This window comes from Colias philodice, chromosome 28 (assembly GCF_061535455.1).
Source record: "Colias philodice isolate Cphi_HAF_F1 chromosome 28, ilColPhil1 Martin Lab GWU primary, whole genome shotgun sequence".
NCBI classification, from domain to species: Eukaryota; Metazoa; Arthropoda; class Insecta; order Lepidoptera; family Pieridae; genus Colias; species Colias philodice.
In genome coordinates, this window is record NC_143113.1 from 949,000 (window position 1) to 976,369 (window position 27,370).

General features: G+C 35.7%; 1 protein-coding gene across 1 annotated transcript; it reads right to left on the reverse strand.

The window, feature by feature from the left end:
• Positions 1 to 27,284, reverse strand: LOC149476159 (uncharacterized). The gene is made up of 27 exons (XM_089711997.1): positions 27,247 to 27,284; positions 26,696 to 26,892; positions 24,004 to 24,192; positions 23,278 to 23,484; positions 22,276 to 22,539; positions 21,640 to 21,885; positions 20,868 to 21,164; positions 19,435 to 20,586; positions 15,895 to 19,081; positions 14,587 to 14,628; positions 10,570 to 13,182; positions 8,366 to 9,780; positions 7,648 to 8,076; positions 6,935 to 7,339; positions 6,313 to 6,588; positions 5,757 to 6,092; positions 5,267 to 5,572; positions 4,853 to 5,128; positions 4,245 to 4,571; positions 3,800 to 3,908; positions 3,235 to 3,437; positions 2,880 to 2,988; positions 2,393 to 2,523; positions 1,600 to 1,920; positions 1,329 to 1,371; positions 807 to 1,000; positions 1 to 310 (listed from the first exon to the last, which is right to left on the reverse strand). The coding sequence occupies exons 2-27, from the start codon at positions 26,888 to 26,890 to the stop codon at positions 260 to 262; spliced, it is 13,323 nt and encodes a 4,440-aa protein (XP_089568123.1). The 5' UTR covers positions 26,891 to 26,892; positions 27,247 to 27,284; the 3' UTR covers positions 1 to 259.
• Positions 27,285 to 27,370: the final 86 nt, after the last annotated feature.

The window sequence follows — 27,370 nt, forward strand, 5'->3', positions numbered from 1 at the left end:
TTTTATTTCGGTAAACACTTCGATATTTCGTTCGTAAACGGTAACAAGTGAAATAAATTATTTATAAACAGTAATAACAGCCTTTTAACCCTGTAACAATCTTAGTACAAATAGCACCTTTTTTGGGTTTTTAATTTTATTTTTGGCGCCATTTTGTATTCGACAGCTGTCAAACTTGACAGAAGGCCGTTCGATCGTTCCATTTTCGAAATCGCAGTCGTATCTTCAAGGATATAATATGAGGTAGTGTCAAATATTATTATTTCGTCTTCATAGCCGTGCATCCGTTGTCTGATATGCGGGTACATTGCTGAAAAATAAAATTGGATTAAAATTATGTAAGTAATCGAATAATGCATAAAATTAGAGAAAATGTGGACTAAGATTTAGGTCTTGAAATATTAAGAAGATAATATATAAAAGAATTACTTTTGTCATTGAGATTTGGTCCGATCAATAATTTTTATAACTTATTTTAATGTAGAACAAATTATTTAAGTCAGATTTTTTATCATTATCTAGCTAACATTAGACACTTTTAAGTACATCTTCTCTTATATATAAAAATGAATCGCAAAATGTGTTGGTAAGCGCATAACTCGAGAACGGCTGAACCGATTCCGATAATTCTTTTTTTATTATATTCCTTGAAGTACGAGGATGGTTCTTACGTAGAGAAAACGTAAATATGTACCACGGGCGAAGCCGGGGCGGACTGCTAGTACGATATAAAAAATACATTTGGCAAGCTTTTTTAAGTAGTTTTATCGTATTTTTATTATAAAATAAATAAAAACAATCCTTACCATAAGCACAGCGTCATATTCAAAACCAGAACTACAGAACAGTTCTATCGCATTACCGGCCGCACACAAATAGAACGCATCACATCGTTCTGGGTGTGGAATGTTGCCGAAAGCGTCTGGCGCACAGATAGCGTCTGGTTGTGCGTCTGGTTGTGAGTCTGGTTGTATGATTGTGTCTGTTGATGTTTTTCGGTCTGGTAAAAAATAAGGTACAGGTTATTACTTATTACTTAGATTAAAAAAAATGTTGTTTGGTTTTATGAAACCACGGTAAAAGTGAAACTTAGGCACAAAATTATCGTATTTGTACGATAATTATCGTACGGTTCCGAACACTGCTTTATACCTACTCGGCAGCCGACCGTCACGCGACATGCGCTACACAGACCAAAAAGTTTGAGACGATGTAATAAAAGTTTCACTTTAATATAATTTAACTATGATAGAGTCGAATCAAATAAAATAATAAATAATAATTATTTATAAATAAATTAGAATATCATACTATTATACTATTATTACCTTTCATGGCTGTACAACCACTGTCTGATATGGCCACGCACGTCTGAAAAAAAAGTGATTTTGATTATAATAATTGCATGGACCTCCTGCGTTTTACGTTTTTTTTGGAAGTGAAACTTCTTTAGGCGCGTTGAAAGTAAAATTTCAGGGTCATATCATGGCAATAATGTCACGTCATGGAGTAAGGCGACGATTTCGGTATCTTTGAATCTTGCCTAAGAAGTTTTACTTCTGATACGTTCACATGCTCTTTTTTAATATTTTAACTTACCCCAGCGATTTGATCGTATTCGAAGCCAGCACTACAATGCAGTTGCATAGCCGTACCGGCTGCGCACAAATAGAACGAATCGCACAATTCTGGATGAGCTATATTCCCGAAATATCCCGGTTGGCACAATGGAGTTGTCGCTTCTACTTTAGGAGTGGTCACTTCAGCTTTAGGAGTCGTCAATTCGTCTTTAGGAGTCGTCGGGTCGACTTTAGGAGTGGTCACTTCAGCTTTAGGAGTTGATTGTCGTTCAGAAGTTGGAACTACGGGAAGGAGTCCTTTTCTGGCAAAACAACCGTTGTTTGATATTGGTGCGCAGAACTGAAAAAATACAGATAATATTATTTTAAATATTTACAATTTTATAAGCTGTAGTTAGTTATTCATAAAAATAATTCGTTACAATTAAATTTATTTTATTCAAAATAATGTTATTTCAGTTCCCTTTTTTATCAATGATTATTAAGATATTTTTAAATCTTTAATATGCTAATTGAAAAAACTATTATTTTTCTAAATATAATTCTTGTTTAAAGAAAAATATAACCATACAATTTCGAATTTATTACTCCTCAAAATCAATCTATACTAATATTATAAAGCTGAAGAGTTTGCTTGTTTGAACGCGCTAATCTCAGGAACTACTGGTCCGATTTGAAAAATTCTTTCGGTGTTGGAGAGCCCATATATCGAGGAAGGCTATTATAGGCTATAATATCATCACGCTACGACCAACAGGAGCGGAGCCACGCGGGTGAAACCGCGGAGCACAGCTAGTTTTAAATAAACTTACCTGAATATCAGGATCGTATTCGTGTCCCTCCTGACAGTTGAGCAATATGGCAACACCGGCGATACAGTTGTAGAACTGGTCACACCGGCTCGGGTGGGCAACATTACCGCCGCCGAAGGGGGGACAGATTGCTGGAAATATGTATTGTGCTAAAATGTGTCTGTTTGTCCGTCTTTCGTCTTTCGAAATGATGATTTTGATTTCGTTTATGTCTAGAGATAGTAAGGTTACAAAAAGCTTGTAGAAATAAAAAAAAAACTTAACTTTTTACTTATTTGCTTGTCTACCTGGTTAAATGGAACAGCTGAACCGATTTTAATGGGACTTTGATTATGAATAAAGTTAATGGAATTAAAAATGCAAGAAATAGCATATGTTAGACGAAGCAAAAACAACTACATACATATTCTAAAGTACATATGTACATTTTTACAATTTCTTTGGTAATAGGTACATAATACTATGACTACATAATATGATATCTCACCTGTTTTCTCTGTGGTAGTAGTAGTTGTTGATTTATCAGTTGGTGCAACCGCATCAACTTTCGTGCTGCTTTTTGCGAAACATCCATTTTCGGATATCTCCACACATTGCTAAAAGAAAAATAAAATATTATGAATATAATATCTTGGTATTTGGCCTTTAATTATCACTACTGAACCAATTTTAATAAAAATTTCATATAAGTACATTGGTGTATGAAATTTTTATTAAAATTGATGAGAGATTATGTTAGAAAAGGATAGTTTTAGTGTGGGTTGAAATTAGGAATTAAAAATGTTTTGATTCGCTGGCAATTGGCAATGCCGCGGGCGGAAAGCTAGCTATAAATTACTTACCCCAACAGCCTGATCATATTCGAAGCCATTCGAACAATTCATGAACATAGAAACACCGCCCATACAAATGTAGAATGAATCACACTTGGTCGGATGCGGCATGTTCCCAAACACGTGTGGAGGACATGCCTCCTCCATGTGCGTTGTTGTTTCTACATCCTTGGCATTTTGTGTTGTTTCGTCCTTGGTATTTTGTGTTGTGTCTGTGTTTGTAAAATAATATGCATTGTTCAAACTCGGATATTTATTAATTATTATTTAGTAGAAGTCTATTCTAGGAACACTTTTGAATCGTGTTAAAATATTTTTACCATTTATTTTTAGAAAAATAAACTATCTAAATATATTTCATGCATGACCACAAGTATCTAACTTGTTCTCCTAAAGTGAAATTGACTGTACATTTCTACTCAAAGTATACTTCTAATAACGGTTTTTTTACCAAAATTTTATTTTACAAAATTATAAAGAATAGAGCGGGTTCGAATACCTTTGATTGAAGCGTCTGCTATAAAACTAAATATCAAATTTTATTTTATCCATGGTTTTCCTGTATTTTACTTACCAACAATTTTAGAAGTGGAAAATGGCTTTTCCGTCATCACAACGGGTATAGATGTAGCGGCTGAGCTGTTCCTAGCGAAGCATCCAGTATCGGATATGGCTACGCATTTCTGAAAATATACAAAATATTTATAATATTAAGGTGGCTTCCAGAGGCTTAAAAAAGGAAAATAATAATAAATTATTATTATTAATTAGCCCAATGTTTTAGACGACTTAAAATCTTGAACGTACTCAATAAACTACTAAAACTTTTTATCTGTTAACAATTTGGCAGGAATTTATCAAAGTAATTGAATTGATTAACGAAACAAGCTTTTCTCAATCTAATATATTATAACGTTTTATCCTAATAAAATTATATCGACTATCCATACGAACATCCGTACGAACCGTATTATACGAAACAACAATTATTAGACCTTATTCTGTTACTTTTAATTTACCTGTAAACTCTCATCATATTCGAATCCAGAGGAACAGTTGACATACAGAGGGAAACCAGAAACGCAGATATAGAAGGAATCACAACGAGTTGGATGTGGTATATTCCCAGAGAATAATGGTGGACATATTGTTTCTTCGTTCTTATGTGTTGTTACATCAGCATCTTTATCATTATGTGTTGTTACTTCGGCGTCTTTTACGTTGTGTGTTGTTATTTCGTCATCTTTGAGTTTATATGTTGTTAGTTCTTCATCTTTGACGTTGTGCGTTGTTGTTGTGTTCTGTTGTTTTGCGTAACAACCGCTATCGCTTATTGTTACGCATGTCTGAAAGCGGGAAATAATTATGAAAATATATTAATAACATTGTTAAATTTACATTTGTGTGAAGCTATCTTTTTTTTCTCTCATTAATGTCCTTTAAACAACTTAAAAATCACTGAAAATACGAGTTTTTTTAGTATTAATGGCTGCAGATCAAATCAAAAGAGTTTTTATCGCCAAATACCAGAATATAACTGGTATTTTTGACCACACTAAAATTTAATCCTTATCAAAATCAAGACATTTTAATAAAATTGGCAAAACTATCAGCAAAAATCACTCACCTGACGATCATGGTCGTATTCAAAACCTTCCGAACATGTCAACAGAAAATGACTTCCAGCTATGCAATTATAGTACTTATTGCAATATACCGGATGGGGTATATTCCCGTAAATTTCAGGAGGACATATTGGTGCTGTCGTTGTAACTTTAGGAGTAAGAACAGTACTAGATTGAATCGTCGTTAGTTCTATATTAGCATTGCCTAATGTAGATGGTTCTTCTGTTACTTTAAATCTGGTTGCGAAACAACCATTTTCTGTTATTGTTACGCATTCCTAGAATGGGAAATTTGGTCATTTTATACAAGTAATAGGGGGTGACCTTTATGTCTTACAGAAGTATTAATTCCGTCAAAAAAAGTATGTAATAAAATAAGCAAAAATTTCTAAGCTCATAAAAAACATTTCACTAACCTGAAGAACGTGATCGTATTCAAATCCCTCCGAACATGTTCGCAGAAAATGATTTCCAGCTATGCAATTGAAGTACTTATTGCAATATACCGGATGGGGGATATTCCCTACCACTTCAATAGGACATATTGGTGGTGTTGTTTCTTCGTTTTTATGTGTTGTGACATCGCCGTCTTTGTCGTTGTGTGTTGTTATTTCGTCATCTTTGACGTTATACGTTGTTACTTCAACGTCTTTGATATTGTGCGTTGTTGTTGTGTTCTGTCGTTTTGCGTAACAACCGCTATCGCTTATTGTAACACAAGCCTGGAATTATAAGTTTAAAGTATATTTTTAAGTATGGCCTTAACGAGTGGATAATATATTCCAATATATTTGGGATAATATCGGGGATTTTTGATTTCCATCCTCAAATGATAGAAAATATTGATAAAATTTCGTGTCATCGATTTTTCCTAATATTTAAAAAATAAAAAAATATTTCACTAACCCGAACATCTTTATCGTATTCGAAACCTTCCGGACATGTTAGCAGAAAGTGATTTCCAGCTATGCAATTATAGTACTTATTGCAATATATTGGATGGGGGACATTCCCTATCACATTAATAGGACATATTGGTGGTGTTGTTTCTTCATTTTTATGTGTTGTTACATCGGCGTCTTTGTCGTTGTGTGTTGTTATTTCATCTTCTTTGACTTTATGTGTTGTTATTTCATCGTCTTTGATGTTGAGTGTTGTTACTTCAACGTCTATGACGTTTTGTGTTGTTATTGTGCTGTTTCGTTTAGCGTAACAACCGCTATCGCTTATTGTGACACAAGTCTGTAATTATAAGTTTATAATCTAGTTTTAGTAAGACATAAATGAACGGCATAGTGTAAGGACAAAAAATAGTGCACTTTAAAAATAATTATTATGAAAATATTGCGATTTGATTTCTATTCTCAAATTATAACAAAGGTTAATAAAATTATGGTTCCATCTAATATATTAATTAAATAAGACAGCAATGAAATTTCCACTTCAAAAATAGTTCACTAACCTGAATATCATGATCGTATTCAAAGCCCTCCGAACAGGTTCGCAGAAAATGATTTCCAGCTATGCAATTATAGTACATATTACAATATACCGGATGGGGGACATTCCCAACCACTTCAATAGGACATATTGGTGCTGTGGTTGATACTTCAGGAGTTAGAATAGTACTAGATTGACTTGTTGTTAATTCGATATTATCATTGCCTGATGTTGTTGGTACCTCTGTTATATTATACCTGGTTGCAAAACAACCATTTTCTGATATTGCTACGCATTCCTGAAAGTGGAAATTTAATTTAGAAAGTTGCCTAGGTATTTAAGAATCTAGTATTCCTAATTGTAACACACGTAATAAGCTAACGAAAAGGGTATGTATTGTACATATCAATAGAGACTACTTTTTTTTCCCTTTATTTGTAAGTTAAAATTATAAAGAGTAGCTAAATTTGATAGTGATATATTAAAAATTTAAAGTAGAGCCTGTTTTCGAAATTTCAGAGCTTGATATGTTGAACTGCAGCTAAAGAAAGAAACCACCTATTACAAATACTGATAACATCGTAGAAACATACGTATCGTAATCGAAAAACACGTTATAATTTAAGAATTATGAATCATCTTACCTTAGTAACGTTGTCAAATTCGAAGCCTTGTGAACAATTCAAGAGAAAAGCGATTCCAGCTATACAAGATATGTATTTATCACAATAATGTGGGTGTGGAAGAACTGCTATTGAATTTGGTGGACAAACAACAGATACAGTTGTAATTTCAGGTGATGAGCCTGTAGTAGTTTCTATTATTGGATTATTTGTTGTATCTATATGTGTTGTTTTTTCACTCTCTGTTGTTCCATCTATATCATCAAGTGTTGTCTGTTTGATTGTCTTAACCTCCAAATCGGGTACGTCTGTCGGTTCTTTGGTTTCAGTTTGTGTTGTTATCTCTACATCGTTTGTTACAGTTGATGTTGTTACGTTGTTGTATCGTGTTGCGAAACAACCGTTTTCGGATATGACAACACAACGCTGAAATAATTCGTAAATAGTTGTTTTAAAATCAATGGTTTTTTTTAATTTTGTTTTTAAATATTCTTTGTAGGAAAAATGTTTGTGATGTTGTTGAAATTGTTTAAAATTTAGAAATTAAAGACTTAATGTATTTTAATCGTGATTTAGTTTATGATTTAGACGAATACAAGCAAGAATGTTTTAACCGACTTATTGTGTATTGTAAATATAAAACGTACATTATTGTCAACAATATAGAGGTGGGCAAAAAAATATCAATATTAAAAGCTTAAATAAAGACATTAATACAATCAAAAAGAACTCACCGCAGTGACTTCATCAAATTCGAAGCCGCTAGAACAATTCAACAAGAAAGCCACACCAGCGATGCAAGAATAATATTTATCACAATAATATGGATGCGGTAGTGAAGCTATCGAATTTGGTGGACAAATAACGGATGCGGTAGTTGCTTCAGGTGCTACTGACATTGTAGTAGTTTCTACTGATATTGGTGGATAGTTAGTTATAGTATCATCTGTACTACTGTCTGTTGTTGGAACAATTGTTGACATATCAACAGTATCTGTTGTTACTGTTGTGTCGTCACCGATTGTTGTTTGTCGTATTGTCTTCACTTCCAAATCTGGTACTTCTGTCGTTGTGTGTTCCGTTTTTGTTGTTTGTTCCACGTCTGATTTGGTTGTACTGAATCGTGTTGCGAAACAACCGTCTTCTGATATTGGTACACAAGTCTGTAATAAAAGTTTTGTATGCAGTTAAAGAGTCTCATTTTCATAAATATTTGTAACGCTCGTATAGTTCTCGAAGGACCTCGAAAGGTACAAATTTGAATTTCAACTAATGTGCATTAAAAAAAGTAATAAATTCTACGCAATTATAAAAACAAAATCTTTTTAGCTGTAAAATTTACCGGCGTTAATACTAAATGGAATTAAGCTTACTTCAACACACTAACCAACTTTGTTTTACACTTTCATAACTGTTGCAAATTTATGAACAAAAAAAAATAAAAAATCTTACCAGCGTAACTTCATTGAACTCAAAACCGCTCGAGCAATTTAGCAGAAACTCTACACCCGCGAAACAGGAGATATATTTATCGCAATAATTTGGATGCGGTAAAATTGCTATCGAATTCGGCGGACAGAGAGCGGGCGCTGGCGTACTCTGCGTTGTAGATATTGTTGTACTATAGTGTTGCGTTGTTGTATACACTTCGGTTGTTGTGTAAACATCTGTTGTTGTTGCATCGGTTGTTGTTGCATCCGTAGTTGTTGCATCCGTTGCGGTTGCATCAGTTGTTGTTGCATCTGTTGTTGTATAACTATCCGTTGTTGTTGCATCAGTTGTAGTTGCATCTGTGGTTGTTGCGTCGGTTTTTGTTGCATCTGTTGTTGTTGCATCTGTTGTTGTTGCATCTGTTGTTGTTGCATCTGTTGTTGCTGCATCTGTTGTTGTTGCGTCTGTTGATGTTGCATCTGTTGTTGTTGCATCGGTTCTTGTTGCATCAGTTGTTGTTGCATCGATTGTTGTTGCATCAGTTGTTGTATAGCTGTCCGTTGTCATTGCATCAGTTGTTGTTGCATCTGTTGTTGTATAACTATCCATAGTTGTTGCATCAGTTGTAGTTGCATCTGTGGTTGTTGCATCTGTGGTTGTTGCATCTGTGGTTGTTGCATCTGTTGTAGTTGCATCGGTTGTTGTATAACTGTCCGTCGTTGTTGCATCAGTTGTTGTTGCATCTGTTGTTGTTGCATCGGTTGTTATTGCATCGGTTGTTGTTGCATCTGTTGTAGTTGCATCGGTTGTTGTATAACTGTCCATTGTTGTTCCATCAGAAATTGTATAACTATCTGTTGTTGTAGCATCAGTTGTTGTTGCATCAGTTGTGGTTGCATCAGTTGTGGTTGCATCCGTTGTTGTTGCATCAGTTGTTGTTCCATCAGTTGTTGTTGCATCTGTTGTTGTATAACTGTCCGTCGTTGTTGCGTCAGTTGTTGTATAGCTATCCGTTGTAGTTGCATCTGTTGTTGTTGCATCGGTTATTATTGCATTGGTTGTTGTTGTTGCATCTGTTGTAGTTGCATCGGTTGTTGTTGCATCTGTTGTAGTAGCATTGGTTGCTGTATAACTATCTGTTGTTGTAGCATCAGTTGTTGTTGCATCAGTTGTGGTTGCATCCGTTGTTGTTGCATCAGTTGTTGTTGCATCTGTTGTTGTGGCATCAGTTGTTGTTGCATCTGTCGTTGTGGCATCAGTTGTTGTATATCCATCGGTCGTTGTTGGAACGCGTGTTGTTGGGTCTCCACCACCCACTGTTGTTGTAATATAAACAGTTGTTGTTGGAACGCGAGTTGTTGATGCTTCATCATTGACTGTTGTTGTAACGAACTCAGTAGTTGTTGGAACACGTGTTGTTGATGCTCCACCGTCATCTGTAATAATAATAATTCATTTACTTGAAGAAATAGTTTACTGAATTTCAGATTTTATAATTTTATATTACAGAAATCTACAGGGTGTCCCACCGTTGGTATACTAAGCTCAAAGAGGTTATAGTTTTGCATACACTGAGTACGTAAAAAATACTTGAAAAATTCCAGATGCATTTTTTTTTAAATAGATGAATTCTTAAAACTCTATGTGTACACCCCTAACAAGCAACCCGCCCAACTTTGGCACCCGCACGTGAGCTATCTTTTAAAATTATGTTTTCATAGACAAAATGCACACAATAGCGAAGCGGTATATGCTGGCTGTGCGAAGTAAGAGAAGAAAACATGGATTTTAAGGAAAAATTTTGCAAAAATTTTTGTCGTAATTTTGTTGTTTAAGTATTTTTTACGAGATCAGTATTTATGCAGAACTACAAATCCCTTCGTGCTTAGTATACCCATAGTGGGACAGCCTGTATACCTACACCCTGTATGATTCATAATCATATTAAATGATTTAATTCATTTTTATGCGTGTAACCGTTTCTTATTTAATTTTTGAATTCATCTTATAACGACATAAGAATATTTCGTTACTAATTAAAGAATTCTTGTTTTTCCTAATTCTTATTTTCTAGTTTTCTACTGCACCGTTAGCATTTGTTTAAATTGTAAATATTGAACTCATGACAGGATCACTATTCAGCGCATCTCTAGTTATATATATTTGAACATTAATTTACTAAACTGTACCTAAGGAATTTATTAGAGAAAATACTGTCTGCTTACCATCTTCTGTTGTTGTTGGATAACGTATTGTTGATGCAATATCATCGATAGTTGTTGTAATGTATTCAGTGGTTGTTGGAGCCCGAGTTGTAGATGCTCCATCATCAACTGTTGTTGTTGGAACACGTGTTGTAGAAGCAATATCATCTACTGTTGTTGAAACGTAGTCAGTTGTTGTTGGAATGCGTGTGGTTGAAGCAACATCATCTACTGTTGTTGAAACGTAGTCAGTTGTTGTTGAACGGCGTGTGGTTGAAGCAATATCATTTTCTGTTGTTGTTACGTATTCAGTTGTTGTTGGAATGCGAGTTGTTGAAGCCACATCATCTACTGTTGTTGTTACGTATTCAGTTGTTGTTGGAAGGCGTGTTGTTGCTTCTTCACCATCCACTGTTGTTGTTACGTAGTCTGTTGTTGTTGGAACGCGTGTGGTTGAAGCAACATCATCTGCTGTTGTTGAAACGTAGTCAGCTGTTGTTGGAATGCGTGTTGTTGAAGCCACATCGTCTACTGTTGTTGAAAGATATTCAGTTGTTGTTGGAACGCGTGTGGTTGAAGCAACATCATCTGCTGTTGTTGAAACGTAGTCAGTTGTTGTTGGAATGCGTGTGGTTGAAGCCACATCGTCTACTGTTGTTGAAACATATTCAGTTGTTGTTGGAATGCGTGTTGGTGAAGCAACATCATCTTCTGTTGTTGTAACGTAGTCAGTTGTTGTTGGAATGCGTGTTGTTGAAGCAACATCATCTTCTGTTGTTGTAACGTAGTCAGTTGTTGTTGGAATGCGTGTTGTTGAAGCAACATCATCTACTGTTGTTGAAACGTAGTCAGTTGTTGTTGGAATTCGTGTTGTTGAAGCAACATCATCTACTGTTGTTGAAACGTAGTCAGTTGTTGTTGAACGGCGTGTGGTTGAAGCAATATCATTTTCTGTTGTTGTTACGTATTCAGTTGTTGTTGGAATGCGAGTTGTTGAAGCCACATCATCTACTGTTGTTGTTACGTATTCAGTTGTTGTTGGAAGGCGTGTTGTTGCTTCTTCACCATCCACTGTTGTTGTTACGTAGTCTGTTGTTGTTGGAACGCGTGTGGTTGAAGCAACATCATCTGCTGTTGTTGAAACGTAGTCAGTTGTTGTTGGAATGCGTGTTGTTGAAGACACATCGTCTACTGTTGTTGAAAGATATTCAGTTGTTGTTGGAACGCGTGTGGTTGAAGCAACATCATCTGCTGTTGTTGAAACGTAGTCAGTTGTTGTTGGAATGCGTGTGGTTGAAGCCACATCGTCTACTGTTGTTGAAACATATTCAGTTGTTGTTGGAACGCGTGTGGTTGAAGCAACATAATCTACTGTTGTTGAAACGTAGTCAGTTGTTGTTGGAATGCGTGTTGTTGAAGCCACATCGTCTACTGTTGTTGAAATGTATTCAGTTGTTGTTGGAACGTGTGTTGTTGCTTCTCCACCATCCACTGTTGTTGAGACGTAGTCTGTTGTTGTTGGAATTCGTGTCGTTGAAGCCACATCGTCTACTGTTGTTGTAAGATATTCAGTTGTTATTGGAACGCGTGTGGTTGAAGCAACATCATCTACTGTTGTTGAAACGTAGTCAGTTGTTGTTGGAACACGTGTGGTTGAAGCAACATCATCTTCTGTTGTAGAAACGTAGTCAGTTGTTGTTGGAATGCGTGTTGTTGAAGCCACATCGTCTACTGTTGTCGTAACATATTCAGTTGTTGTTGGAACACGTGTGGTTGGAGCAACAACATCTTCTGTTGTTGAAACGTAATCAGTTGTTGTTGGTATGCGTGTCGTTGAAGCCACATCGTCTACTGTTGTTGTAATGTATTCAGTTGTTGTTGGAACGCGTGTGGTTGAAGCAACATCATCTACTGTTGTTGAAACGTAGTCAGTTGTTGTTGGAATGCGTGTGGTTGAAGCAACATCATCTACTGTTGTTGAAACGTATTCAGTTGTTGTTGGAACGCGTGTGGTTGAAGCAACATCATCTATTGTTGTTGAAACGTAGTCAGTCGTTGTTGGAACGCGTGTTGTTGCTCCTCCACCATCCACTGTTGTTGAAACATAGTCAGTTGTTGTTGGAATTCTTGTTGTTGAAGCAACATCATCTACTGTTGTTGAAACGTAGTCAGTTGTTGTTGGAATGCGTGTTGTTGAAGCAACATCATCTACTGTCGTTGAAACGTATTCAGTTGTTGTTGGAATGCGTGTTGTTGAAGCCACATCGTCTACTGTTGTTGAAACGTAGTCAGTTGTTGTTGGTATGCGTGTCGTTGAAGCCACATCGTCTACTGTTGTTGTAATGTATTCAGTTGTTGTTGGAATGCGTGTTGTTGAAACAATATCATCAACTGTTGTGGCAGTGTATTCTGTAGTAGTGGGAATGCGTGTTGTTGATGCTTCTCCGTCAGTTATTGTTGTAATGTAGTCTGTTGTTGTAGGAACACGTGTTGTTGATTGCTCACCGTCCACTGTTGTTGTCATGTAGTCTGTTGTTGTAGGGACTCGAGTTGTCGACTGCTCATCATCAATTATTGTTGTTGTAATGGGGTTAGTTGTTGTCGGAGCGCTTGTTGTAGATGAGCTAATATCAACTGAAACAATAAAAATTTACTTGTATATACATGAATAGTAATTACATAAGTATAAGTACATAAAATAAGATGTTTAAGCGGTGTTAAAATTCACAATAGAACGGAATTTAATTATAATTTTATATTCCGCTAACATTTAATATTGTGTACAATTATCAATATGTTACTGCCTCGAGACAAATGGTAGAATCACTAATAAAAAAGGATCAAATATCGATCGAATTGACGTTTTGCTACTAGATGCAGTTCATTGGTCACACAACAAGAAAAATACAACTGAAAATTTGCAACTTTTTCCAAAACACAATCAAAAAACCTCATTCGAGGTCAGAGGTTAAAAGATATTTGTTGCGCTATTTACTATCTTAGGCTTAAATTATTTATCTTAAAATCCATACAAATATTATAAATGCGAAAGTAACTCTGTCTGTCTGTCTGTTACTCAATCACGCCTAAACTACTGAACCAATTTGCATGAAATTTGGTATGGAGATATTTTGATACGCGAGAAAGGACATAGGCTACCTTTTTTTGTAAAATATATACCACGGGCGAAGCCGGGGCGGACCTGACCTAACCTAACCTAACCTAACCTAACCTAACCTAACCTAACCTAACCTAACCTAACCTAAACCATAACCTAACCTAACCTAACCTAACCTAACCTAACCTAACCTAACCTAACCTAACCTAACCTAACCTAACCTAACCTAACCTAACCTAACCTAACCTCTATAAATGTGTATCTATACATTATTTCTATGAGTCAGCATTTCTGAGATACAACGATTGAAAGTCACCGTCATAATGTTTTGCGCACGTTTTTAAATCACTTATTACTTGAACGGGTCTGAAGTGATAAAACCTGCCACCTCCACGCAAAACAAAGAGAATAAAATTTATTACTTGACCTACAATGACTTGCACCGATCTTAACGAACATCCTGCATGTCAGTTATACTTGCGGAAAGAAAATGGAGTGATTCATCAATCAGCTACCAGCACGTAGATTACATGTCATTCATTACAAAAAATTAAAGATATAAACGATCATTCATGCATGACGCCACGTAACGCATATAATTATATGCAGCATTTGCGTCTAGAAACAATATCGTAGTGCCTGCTATTGAAGTATGCATTTACAGTTGTTATATCCTCTCAAAAAAAAAAAATCTGCATTTCAACTATAACCATGTTTATCTTATTTATTTTGACACCTTGATAAATAATTAATCTTATCGTTTTCAAAATAATATTTAAGTAGTATAAAAAGGATTTTTAGTGTGTTCATCCTGTTAAGGGTTTTTTTTATATTAATTAAATATTAAACAACGACTTTGATTGCATAATACTCCAAGAACAGCACTTATGGAATTAATTAACAAATTACTGTTTGCTTACCGTCATCTGTGGTTGTTACGTATTCAGTTGTTGTTGGAACCCGTGTTGTTGCTTCTCCACCATCCACTGTTGTTGAATCGTAGTCAGTTGTTGTTGGAATGCGTGTGGTTGAAGCAACATTATCTTCTGTTGTTGAAACGTAATCAGTTGTTGGAATGCGTGTTGTTGAAGCCACATTATCTTCTGTTGTTGAAACGTAATCAGTTGTTGGAATGCGTGTTGTTGCTTCTCCACCATCCACTGTTGATGAAACGTAGTCAGTTGTTGTTGGAATGCGTGTTGTTGAAGCCACATCGTCTACTGTTGTTGAAACGTAGTCAGTTGTTGATGGAACGCGTGTGGTTGAAGCAACATCATCTTCTGTTGTTGAAACGTAATCAGTTGTTGGAATGCGTGTTGTTGAAGCCACATCGTCTACTGTTGTTGTTACGTATTCAGTTGTTGTTGGAACGCGTGTTGTTGCATCTCCACCATCCTCTGTTGTTGAATCGTAGTCAGTTGTTGTTGGAATGCGTGTGGTTGAAGCAACATTATCTTCTGTTGTTGAAACGTAATCAGTTGTTGGAATGCGTGTTGTTGAAGCCACATCATCTTCTGTTGTTGAAACGTAATCAGTTGTTGGAATGCGTGTTGTTGCTTCTCCACCATCCACTGTTGTTGAAACGTAGTCAGTTGTTGTTGGAATGCGTGTTGTTGAAGCCACATCGTCTACTGTTGTTGAAACGTAGTCAGTTGTTGATGGAACGCGTATTGTTGCTTCTCCACCATCCACGGTTGTTGAAACGTAATCAGTTGTTGTTGGAATGCGTGTTGTTGAAGCCACATCGTCTACTGTTGTCGTAACATATTCAGTTGTTGTTGGAACACGTGTGGTTGAAGCAACATCATCCACTGTTGTTGAAACGTAGTCAGTTGTTGTTGGAATGCGTGTTGTTGAATCCACATCATCTACTGTTGTCGTAACATATTCAGTTGTTGTTGGAACGCCTGTGGTTGAAGCAACATCATCAACTGTTGTTGAAACGTAATCAGTTGTTGCTGGAATGCGTGTTGTTGAAGCCACATCATCTATTGTTGTTGTTACGTATTCAGTTGTTGTTGGAACGCGTGTTGTTGCTTCTCCACCATCCACGGTTGTTGAAACGTAATCAGTTGTTGTTGGAATGCGTGTTGTTGAATCCACATCGTCTAATGTTGTCGTAACATATTCAGTTGTTGTTGGAACGCGTGTGGTTGAAGCAACATCATCTTCTGTTGTAGAAACGTAGTCAGTTGTTGATGGAATGCGTGTCGTTGAAGCCACATCATCTACTGTTGTTGAAACGTTGTCAGTTGTTGTTGGAATGCGTGTTGTTGAAGCCACATCGTCTACTGTTGTCGTAACATATTCAGTTGTTGTTGGAACACGTGTGGTTGAAGCAACATCATCTACTGTTGTTGAAACGTAATCAGTTGTTGTTGGAATGCGTGTTGTTGAAGCCACATCGACTACTGTTGTCGTAACATATTCAGTTGTTGTTGGAACGCGTGTGGTTGAAGCAACATCATCAACTGTCATTGAAACGTAATCATTTGTTGTTGGAATGCGTGTTGTTGAAGCCACATCGTCTACTGTTGTTGTTACGTATTCAGTTGTTGTTGGAACACGTGTGGTTGAAGCAACATCATCTTCTGTTGTAGAAACGTAGTCAGTTGTTGTTGGAATGCGTGTCGTTGAAGCCACATCATCCACTGTTGTTGTTACGTATTCAGTAGTTGTTGGAACGCGTGTGGTTGAAGCAACATCATCTTCTGTTGTTGAAACGTAGTCAGTTGTTGTTGGAATGCGTGTTGTTGAAGCCACATCGTCTACTGTTGTTGAAACGTATTCAGTTGTTGTTGGAACGCGTGTTGTTGAAGCCACATCGTCTACTGTTGTTGTTACGTATTCAGTTGTTGTTGGAACGCGTGTTGTTGAAGCCACATCGTCTACTGTTGTTGTAATGTATTCAGTTGTTGTTGGAACGCGTGTTGTTGCTTCTCCACCATCCACTGTTGTTGAAACGTAGTCAGTTGTTGTTGGAATGCGTGTTGTTGAAGCCACATCGTCTACTGTTGTTGAAATGTATTCAGTTGTTGTTGGAACGCGTGTTGTTGCTTCTCCACCATCCACTGTTGTTGAAACGTAGTCAGTTGTTGTTGGAATGCGTGTTGTTGAAGCCACATCGTCTACTGTTGTCGTAACATATTCAGTTGTTGCTGGAATGCGTGTTGTTGAAGCCACATCGTCTACTGTTGTCGTAACATATTCAGTTGTTGTTGGAACGCGTGTGGTTGAAGCAACATCATCTTCTGTTGTTGAAACGTAATCAGTTGTTGTTGGAATGCGTGTTGTTGAAGCCACATCGTCTACTGTTGTTGTTACGTATTCAGTTGTTGTTGGAACGCGTGTTGTTGCTTCTCCACCGTCCACTGTTGTTGAGACGTAGTCAGTTGTTGTTGGAATGCGTGTTGTTGAAGCCACATCGTCTACTGTTGTTGAAACGTAATCAGTTGTTATTGGAATGCGTGTTGTTGATGCCACATCGTCTACTGTTGTTGTTACGTATTCAGTTGTTGTTGGAACGCGTGTTGTTGCTTCTCCACCATCCACTGTTGTTGAAACGTAGTCAGTTGTTGTTGGAATGTGTGTTGTTGAAGCCACATCGTCTACTGTTGTTGTTACGTATTCAGTTGTTGTTGGAACGCGTGTTGTTGAAGCATCATCATCTACTGTTGTTGTTACGTATTCAGTTGTTGTTGGAACACGTGTGGTTGAAGCAACATCATCTTCTGTTGTAGTTACGTATTCAGTTGTTGTTGGAACACGTGTGGTTGAAGCAACATCATCTTCTGTTGTAGTTACGTATTCAGTTGTTGTTGGAACACGTGTGGTTGAAGCAACATCATCTTCTGTTGTTGAAACGTAATCAGTTGTTGTTGGAACGCGTGTTGTTGCTTCTCCACCATCCACTGTTGTTGAAACGTAGTCAGTTGTTGTTGGAATGCGTGTTGTTGAAGCCACATCGTCCACTGTTGTTGAAACGTAGTCAGTTGTTGTTGGAATGCGTGTTGTTGAAGCCACATCGTCTACTGTTGTCGTAACATATTCAGTTGTTGCTGGAATGCGTGTTGTTGAAGCCACATCGTCTACTGTTGTCGTAACATATTCAGTTGTTGCTGGAATGCGTGTTGTTGAAGCCACATCGTCTACTGTTGTTGTAATGTATTCAGTTGTTGTTGGAACGCGTGTTGTTGCTTCTCCACAATCCACTGTTGTTGAAACGTAGTCAGTTGTTGTTGGAATGTGTGTTGTTGAAGCCACATCGTCTACTGTTGTTGTTACGTATTCAGTTGTTGTTGGAACGCGTGTTGTTGAAGCCACATCGTCTACTGTTGTTGTAATGTATTCAGTTGTTGTTGGAACACGTGTGGTTGAATGAACATCATCTTCTGTTGTAGAAACGTAATCAGTGGTTTTTGGAATGCGTGTTGTTGAAGCATCATCATCTACTGTTGTTGTTACGTATTCAGTTGTTGTTGGAACACGTGTGGTTGAAGCAACATCATCTTCTGTTGTAGTTACGTATTCAGTTGTTGTTGGAACACGTGTGGTTGAAGCAACATCATCTTCTGTTGTAGTTACGTATTCAGTTGTTGTTGGAACACGTGTGGTTGAAGCAACATCATCTTCTGTTGTTGAAACGTAATCAGTGGTTGTTGGAATGCTTGTTGTTGAAGCCACATCATCTACTGTTGTTGTTACGTATTCAGTTGTTGTTGGAACACGTGTGGTTGAAGCAACATCATCTTCTGTTGTAGTGACGTATTCAGTTGTTGTTGGAACGCGTGTTGTTGCTTCTCCACCATCCACTGTTGTTGAAACGTAGTCAGTTGTTGTTGGAATGCGTGTTGTTGAAGCCACATCGTCTACTGTTGTCGTAACATATTCAGTTGTTGCTGGAATGCGTGTTGTTGAAGCCACATCGTCTACTGTTGTCGTAACATATTCAGTTGTTGCTGGAATGCGTGTTGTTGAAGCCACATCGTCTACTGTTGTTGTTACGTATTCAGTTGTTGTTGGAACACGTGTGGTTGAAGCAACATCATCTTCTGTTGTAGAAACGTAGTCAGTTGTTGTTGGAATGCGTGTTGTTGAAGCCACATCGTCTACTGTTGTTGTAATGTATTCAGTTGTTGTTTGAACGCGTGTTGTTGCTTCTCCACCATCCACTGTTGTTGAAACGTAGTCAGTTGTTGTTGGAATGCGTGTTGTTGAAGCCACATCGTCTACTGTTGTTGAAACGTAGTCAGTTGTAGTTGTAACTCGTGTTGTTGTTATTGGTTTTTGCGTACTGGTTTCACCATCACTTTCAGTAGTTGATTTGGTTGTTATTGTTGTTTGTGCAATAGTAGTCGACGTTGTTGTTGTTCCACCACCGGGAACACATTCTGATATGTGTGGCCAATCACAACGCTGAAATAGAAATTATAATCCTTTATCTTATATGATTTAGATTATCGTACCTATAAGTTATAACTTTTTCACTTTAGCAAAGACTTCATTAATAATATGATGCACATTCAATTCAAATAATTATCTTTAATCAGAATATTTTAAAATAAAATTAATTTTTAAGCTCTGTAATTCTGACTAAAAATAAAAAATAATGTCTTGCAATGAGTAAAACTAACTTTTAAATAAAATAATTGTTGTATTAAAATTCGTACAAAAACTCATATCAGTGGATAAATATAAAGATGCGACATAAAGTGAGTTTACAAATGCGATTATAGTGATATAAAAATGCAATTATAGTGATATATTACCTGTAACTTGTAACTGAAGTACGTTCCCGGAACACACGGCATCAATACTTTGTTTCCGTGAACGCATTGATAGTATCTATCACACTCTGTTTCGTGCGGTAACAGTTTATCAATTGTGAAATCTTTTGGACACCCATTTGGTAATGTTTCTATGTCACCGTCGCCGTCTTTTTGTGTTGTTGTTGTGATTGGTGTTGTTTCAGGACGTGAAGTTGTTGTTGTATCTGGCCGCGTTGTTGTTGAAGATGTAGTTATTGGCACTGTTGTTGTTTCAGGGTGAGCTGTTGTTGATGAACTAGTTGATGTTTCAGGATGCGCTGTTGTTGTTGAACTAGTTGTTGTATCTGGACGCGCTGTTGTTGTTGTTTCTGGATGGGCTGTTGTTGTTGATGAACTAGTTGATGTTTCAGGATACGCTGTTGTTGTTGAACTTGTTGTTGTTTCAGGATGCGCTGTTGTTGTTGAACTTGTTGTTGTTTCAGGATGCGCTGTTGTTGTTGAACTAGTAGTTGTATCTGGACGCGCTGTTGTTGTTGTTTCTGGATGCGCTGTTGTTGGTGTTTCTGGATGCGCTGTTGTTGTTGAACTTGGTGTTGTTTCAGGATGCGCTGTTGTTGAACTTGTTGTTGTTTCAGGATGCGCTGTTGTTGTTGAACTAGTAGTTGTATCTGGACGCGCTGTTATTGTTGTTTCTGGATGCGCTGTTGTTGGTGTTTCTGGATGCGCTGTTGTTGTTGAACTTGTTGTTGTTGAACTTGTTGTTGTTTCAGGATGCGCTGTTGTTGTTGTTTCTGGATGCGCTGTTGTTGTTGAACTAGTTGTTGTATCCGGACGCGCTGTTGTTGTTGTATCTGGATGCGCTGTTGTTGTTGAACTTGTTGTTGTTTCAGGATGTGCTGTTGTTGTTGACTTTATTGTTGTTTCAGGATACGCTGTTGTTGAACTTATTGTTGTTTCAGGATGCGCTGTTGTTGTATCGGGACGCGATGTTGTTGTTGAACTTGTTGTTGTTTCAGGATGCGCTGTTGTTGTTGAACGTGTTGTTGTTTCAGGATACGATGTTGTTGTTGAACTTGTTGTTGTATCTGGACGTGCTGTTGTTGTTGATCCACCGTCAGGAACACATTCGGAGATGTGTGGCCAATCACATTTCTGAAAAGTGGTATATGAAAATTTATAATCAACATAATTGAAAATTAAAAAAAAATTTAACTATCCCAATTATTTTTTATAATTGCTTGTACTGTGTTTATCTAAACGATTAAAAAAGAAATAATTGATGTTACTACAAAGTAGAAATTAGAATACATTATGAATATTTGTTATCATTTTTAGGGATCAAAAATAATACATTATGCTTTATTACAATATTAATAAAAATAGAAATTAAAATTGATAATATTATAAATAAATTATGTATTTAATGATTTTACCTGTAACCTGTAACTAAAGTGCGTTCCCGGAGCACACGGCATCAACACTTTGTTCCCGTGAACACATTGATAGAATCTATCACATTGTGTTTCATGAGGTAGAAGTTTTTCTATTCTATAATCTTTGGGACAACCGTTCGGGAACGTTTCTATCTCATCTTTCTCAGTTGTTGTAATGGGACGGGATGTTGTTGTTGTATCGGGTCGGGATGTTGTTGTTGTTGTGCTCGTTGTACTGGGGCGTGTTGTTGTTGATCCACCGGGCACACATTCTGATAAGTGTGGCCAATCACACCTCTGTAATATAAAATATATTAAAAGTGGTGACAAATTCTTATTCAAATTTATTTATTTGCTAGAATATACAGTGCCCCAAATGTAGTAAACATTGTTCAATGAAACTTATTTCATATGCTAATTTCGTAAAAAAAAATATCCATAAAATATACAACACATTTTTTCTGTTGGATATTAAAACTCTGTATACACGCATGTACGTAAAAGATTATGTATTCAAATATCTTTGAATTTCAAAGACACAATACCCACATTGTTTAATCTTCTTCTTATATATAAAAATGAATCGCAAAATGTGTTGGTAAGCGCATAACTCGAGAACGGCTGAACCGATTTCGATAATTCTTTTTTTATTATATTCCTTGAAGTACGAGGATGGTTCGAGGTGGTAGAGAAAACGTAAACATGTACCACGGGCGAAGCCGGGGCGGACCGCTAGTTGTAAAAAAAAATGTTATCAAAATATTAACTTTACCTGTAACTTGTAACTAAAGTGTGTTCCCGGAGCACACGGCATCAACACCTTGTTCCCGTGAACACATTGATAGTATCTATCACATTGTGTTTCATGAGGTAGAAGTTTTTCTATCCTATAATCTTTGGGACAACCGTTCGGGAACGTTTCAATATTATTACTATCTGTGGTTGTTGTTGTTGAACTTGTTGTTGTGGTTGTTGTTGATGATTGCACACATTCCGATAAATGTGGCCAGTCACACCTCTACAAATTTAAGACAGTGTTAATATCACGTTTTGTAGAATATATATCTATACTAATATTATAAAGCTAGAGACTTTGTTTGTTTGTTTGAACGCGCTAATCTCAGGAACTGCTGGTCCGATTTGAAAAATTATTTCGGTGTTTGATAGTCCTTTTATCGAGGAAGGCTTATAGGCTATATCTCATCACCTACAGAAGCGGAGACACGCGAGTGAAGTTTACAAATCGAAGAAAACTATAAAAAAGTTTCAATAAAATGATAACTAATGACAAAATCTATCATTATGTTTCAAATTTATAATTCTGTGTTAACCCTAGAAGAAAATATAACATGTAAATAATAATTAGACAATATTTCATTAGAATTTAATCAGTAAAATCTATATTTACCTGTAACTTGTAACTAAAGTGCGTTCCCGGGCCACACGGCATCAACACCTTATTCCCGTGAACACATTGATAGTATCTATCACATTGTGTTTCATGTGGCAACAGTTTCTCTATCCTATAATCTTTGGGACAACCGTTCGGAAACGTTTCAACACTGCTATCTTGAGTTGTTGTTGTTGTACTGGGTGTTGTAACTGGTCGTGTTGTTGTTGTTGTTGTTGAACCACCAGGCACACATTCTGATGCGTGTGGCCAATCACACCCCTACAAAATATTTAATTTTAAGTTTTTGGTATCACATTTATGTCGTAGAAAAAATAGATGAATTGAAGAGGAATTTGTATTATGTTACGTTTTTATCAATAAAAAACACAGAAAAAATTTCGAAAAAAAAATTTAGCTTTCGTCACAGATAATATTATGGCTTTAGTACATAACTATATCAAATTTTATACTTTGATATTTTATGCAAAGTAAATTAAACATTATATTCTATAGAGTAGGATCCGTCCGCCAGACGACAGACTTCACGTATTTTCTCACTAGCTTTCCGCCCGCGGCTTCGCCCGCGCAGTCAAAGAAAAACCCGCGTAGTTCCCGTTCCCGTGGGATTTCCGGAATTGCGTCATTTTCCCGGGATAAAAAGTAGCCTATGTCCTTTCTCGGGTATCAAAATAGCTCCATACCAAATTTCATGAAAATTGGTTCAGTAGTTTAGGCGTGATTGAGTAACAGACAGACAGACAGAGTTACTTTCGCATTTATAATATTAGTATGGATGGCTGATTTTCACATATGTTTTAGAATAAACACTTAAAAATAATGTCAGTACTCCCAGACGCTTCCCTTGGGCCATATTGCTTAACAGACGCCCTAAAGCTCTCAAAATAATTAAAAAGTCATCCAGATAAGTGAAATTCCATCAACATCCGTAAATGATAAGTAATAGCTTTATCTTGTTGAAAAAAATCTATAATTCGCAATTAGACACTACAAATTTACCTGTAACTTATAACTAAAGTGCGTTCCCGGAGCACAAGGCATCAACACTTTGTTGCCATGAACGCATTGGTAGTATCTATCACATTCCGTTTCATGTGGCAATAGTTTCGTTGTTGAACCGATTGGACAGCCGTTCGGAAACGTCTGGACGTTTCTCGATTTTCTCGATTTTATTAAACACCCAGCGTTTTGGATGGTGTCACAATCCTGAAAAATACATATAACATAAATTGACATGCCAAAAACCACACAGATTTGTCCGGCATGCAATGCAATCTATCCACAACTTAGATGCACAGCGCGCTCATGTGCTCCCGACAAGTTAAAGACAATTGTACCACATTATGCAGGTTGTTTAAAAAATACAATTCACTACACACTTCAATAGTTTCTTACGAACAAAATAATGTTTCTTTACGTTTTACAATTTAAAAAACTAGATCTATCTACATATACAGCGAAAATTTTACTTTATAAGCTTCAATATAATTAAAAGCTTCGCTAAAAACGTATCCTTTAATTAAAAATTAATTAACAAAACTACCATGATTGCAAAGCATTCACACAGATTAGAAAGAGAGAAAAAATAAAGAAGAAGAAAGCATTTATTCTTAAATTACAAGTTTTACTGTAAAAAAGTTTATACATTTATTTAAGTGAAAACAACATGTCTTATTACAAAATATTATATACTAAACTTTTGGTTATAAGTAAAACCCTTCTTACCCGTATATCCTCATTATAATGAGTACCAGGGTCACATGATTTCAAAACAATTTGACCACCTTCACATTGGTAATATTTATCACAGTCAGAGTGGGGATACGTCTCATTACCACTACAGTTTGTCCCCCCACTATCTATATAGTTGTGATCGTTTTCTACACAATCTATTTTATCCTTGAAGACGCATTCCTGAAACATAATAATATAATTTATTATACGGGGTGGTTTTAGGGTGTCCAAATTTGCATTAAAATCGGTGGAGACCGAATTTGGTCTTTTTCAAATGTAGGTACATAACCTACATTTGAAAATAAGACTAAAATTAACTAAAAACAAGACCAAATTTAACTATTTTAAAGCATAGGTCAAGCTATGAAAATTGAAATGAAAACGAATGAATGATTTCATATTAGCCTAGAATTATTTTTTGAACTTCATAACATTTCGAGAGCTTTCGCACATAATATGTTTAAGTTTAAGTAAAGCTTTTTACTTATATTTATAGTAGGGGAGATTATAATAATATATGTAGTTTTAATAAGAAGTGACCAATTAAATTTCGTAGAAGGGAAAAAATGGTTAAGAACCGGTTAAACAGCTTCTGATAAGTCATGTTGAGCTTATCTGTCAGTTTAACATGATAAATAACATGTAATAAAACCTTGTGTAAAACACTTTCGTCAAAAAGCGTCAAATATGATTATTATATCAAATATAATATATTATTTTTAGAATTGGAAATGGCGTCTCTTAAATTGTTTTAACCATACGTGTGAGTATAAACAAAAATATATTCGTGAGCGAGTAATAAATAAAAAAGCCTTAAGCCGCCATTTTTTATTCTTTCCTTCTTTATCGTTGGTAAATGGTAAATTTATGCTATGACGATTCAAAAGAGCTTCTAGAAGAAGGCTAATTGAATAAATAAATGAGCTTGAGTTTGAAAAGTCCCAAACTTGACGCTTTTAAGACAATGTTGCAAACGTTTTAAACGTCAGAGCCTCTGGCGGCAAATTTGAAAGATTCAAAGCAATATCGTGGCAATATCGTTATCAGAACAGTCGGCATTTCAATTCTGCGGATTATTTTACGAAATATCTAATTTGCGAAAATACCTAATCAATTTTAGATTTCGATAAAGCGAACTGATTTGTATCACGGCCAATTTGCCGAAACGATAATGTATTTCGCATTTTTTGTGCAATCGCCATATTTGTTTCAGAACCACAGATTAAAAATTATAACTATAGAAATTCATATTAAAATAATTTGGGTCTGTTATTTAAATAATCTGATTCAATAAACAATAATATTTTGACAACTTTTATATTTTCTAGAAATTCAATTATTTATAAAACAGCAATACATATTATGTATTATAAAAAACTCTGTCTCTGTTTTAAATCTGTGGTATAAGTAATACATAATTGGTTAAAGTGACGAAATCTACGTAATAGAAAATTTCAACATTTATCGAAAACTGAAATATGTATATTAGCTTTATCTGTGGTATTAGAACCGTATCAAGTTTCTAAGATTTTTTTTCTTTTAAATAGTTAAATTAAACACAAAACATTTAAAATCTGAGGTCATATGGTCAATGAAAATATTTATGTTATGTTTTTAGTATCAAGGCATTACTTACTACAGATCTATATTTTCACTAGGCCACATGCACTTTGTTATCTTTTTCTGTCTAAAGAAATGTCTAATAAGTATTTAATTTAACGTTGTATAATAATTATATTTATGTTAATATGATAAAAAAAATATGATAGAATAAAATACTAAGTGTACATTCTTCTGAATATATTTTATTCATACAATAAATACATATTTTATGCCTCATCAATATAATTGTGAATTCGTCGCATTTCTTCACGTTATTTCCCTTTTAATACGATTTTTTCTTGTCATGTTTTGTATTGCTATAATCAACATTCAGAGAGTAATTAAAATTATTGCTTTTTACAGGACAATTGAGTATTAACTTTATTTTATCCGTGCAGTGTTTGAATTTGTCACAGTCATTATCTTCTGAATGGTCTACATTGACATTATATGGACAAGACGAAGGAGATACTGTTGTTGTTGTAGAACTCGAAGTGGTAGAGGGCGCAGAAGTTGTTGTTCTTGTAACTGGACTAGTTGTTGTAACTGGACTAGACGTTGTAACTGGACTAGACGTTGTAACTGGACTTGTTGTTGTAACTGGACTTGGTGTTGTTACAGGAGTAGTTGTTATTGGATCACTGGTTGTTGTTGTTGCTGGCGTCGTTGATATTGATGGTGGTGTCATTTTTGTTGTTGTTGAACAATCAACTTGATTTGCCCAATTACATCCCTATAATAAGCTTATTATTAGCTAATAATATATAACAAAAAAATCTGATTTACTATTTGATACATTAAATATTTAAATAATATATTACAACATACAGTCCTAGACGATATTGCCTTGAAATCTTTCCTAAGTTTTCATTAAAGAAAAGAATGATTACAATTTCTAAGAAACTAAAATGGTCTGTTGGTTCTCTGAATGGTAAACGATCATTAACTCCTATGAACATTTGCAGAGATCCTACATATGATCGTGATGGTACGAGTTGGCCCATCTTACCAAAGCTAGCTGAAGTCCTCCACACAAAATGTCTTAACATACAAAATATCTTAAGTCTATATAAGCTTGTACCTGTATCGTAGCATCGAAAGCTGTACCACTGCCACAGGACATCAAGATAGGTCTTCCATTACTGCACGAATAGAATTTAGTACAATCTGTTTCGTGTCTCAGTAACAAATGTACATTTGAGTCTCGAGGACAACCATTTGGCAGAACATCTGCCAAACTCGCGCCGAATAATAGAAGAAAAGCTGCTATACGCATGTCTGAAATAAATTATTAGTATAATCGATAGAACAATAGATGTAACAATTAAATGTCACCATGATATCTTAGAGCAGTATTATTTTGCTGTGTAGGAAAGTGAAAACGCTAGATGATTTGTATAGTGCTGTCCTTTGTCCACGCTGGAATTAATACTGCTTTAAGACATCATGATTACTGATAGCCGGAACGTAAATCTAAAAAAAATATCCAAAATCAAATGAATATAAAAGTATGTATTAAGATTAAACAAATTAACTAAACAGGAACCGATTTTATAACATTAGATGTTCACTCAATAGTAAATCACAATCCGTAGCACCATCAATATTATCAAATATTAAAATAATTAAAACCTCTGATTTTTGTCAGCTACTCGTATCAAAGACCATAGCCGACTAAATATTTCGGTAGGTGCTTTGTAGCGGTTTTATCAAAGGAAATTAATTGTTAATCATATGACACATTATCACTGATTAC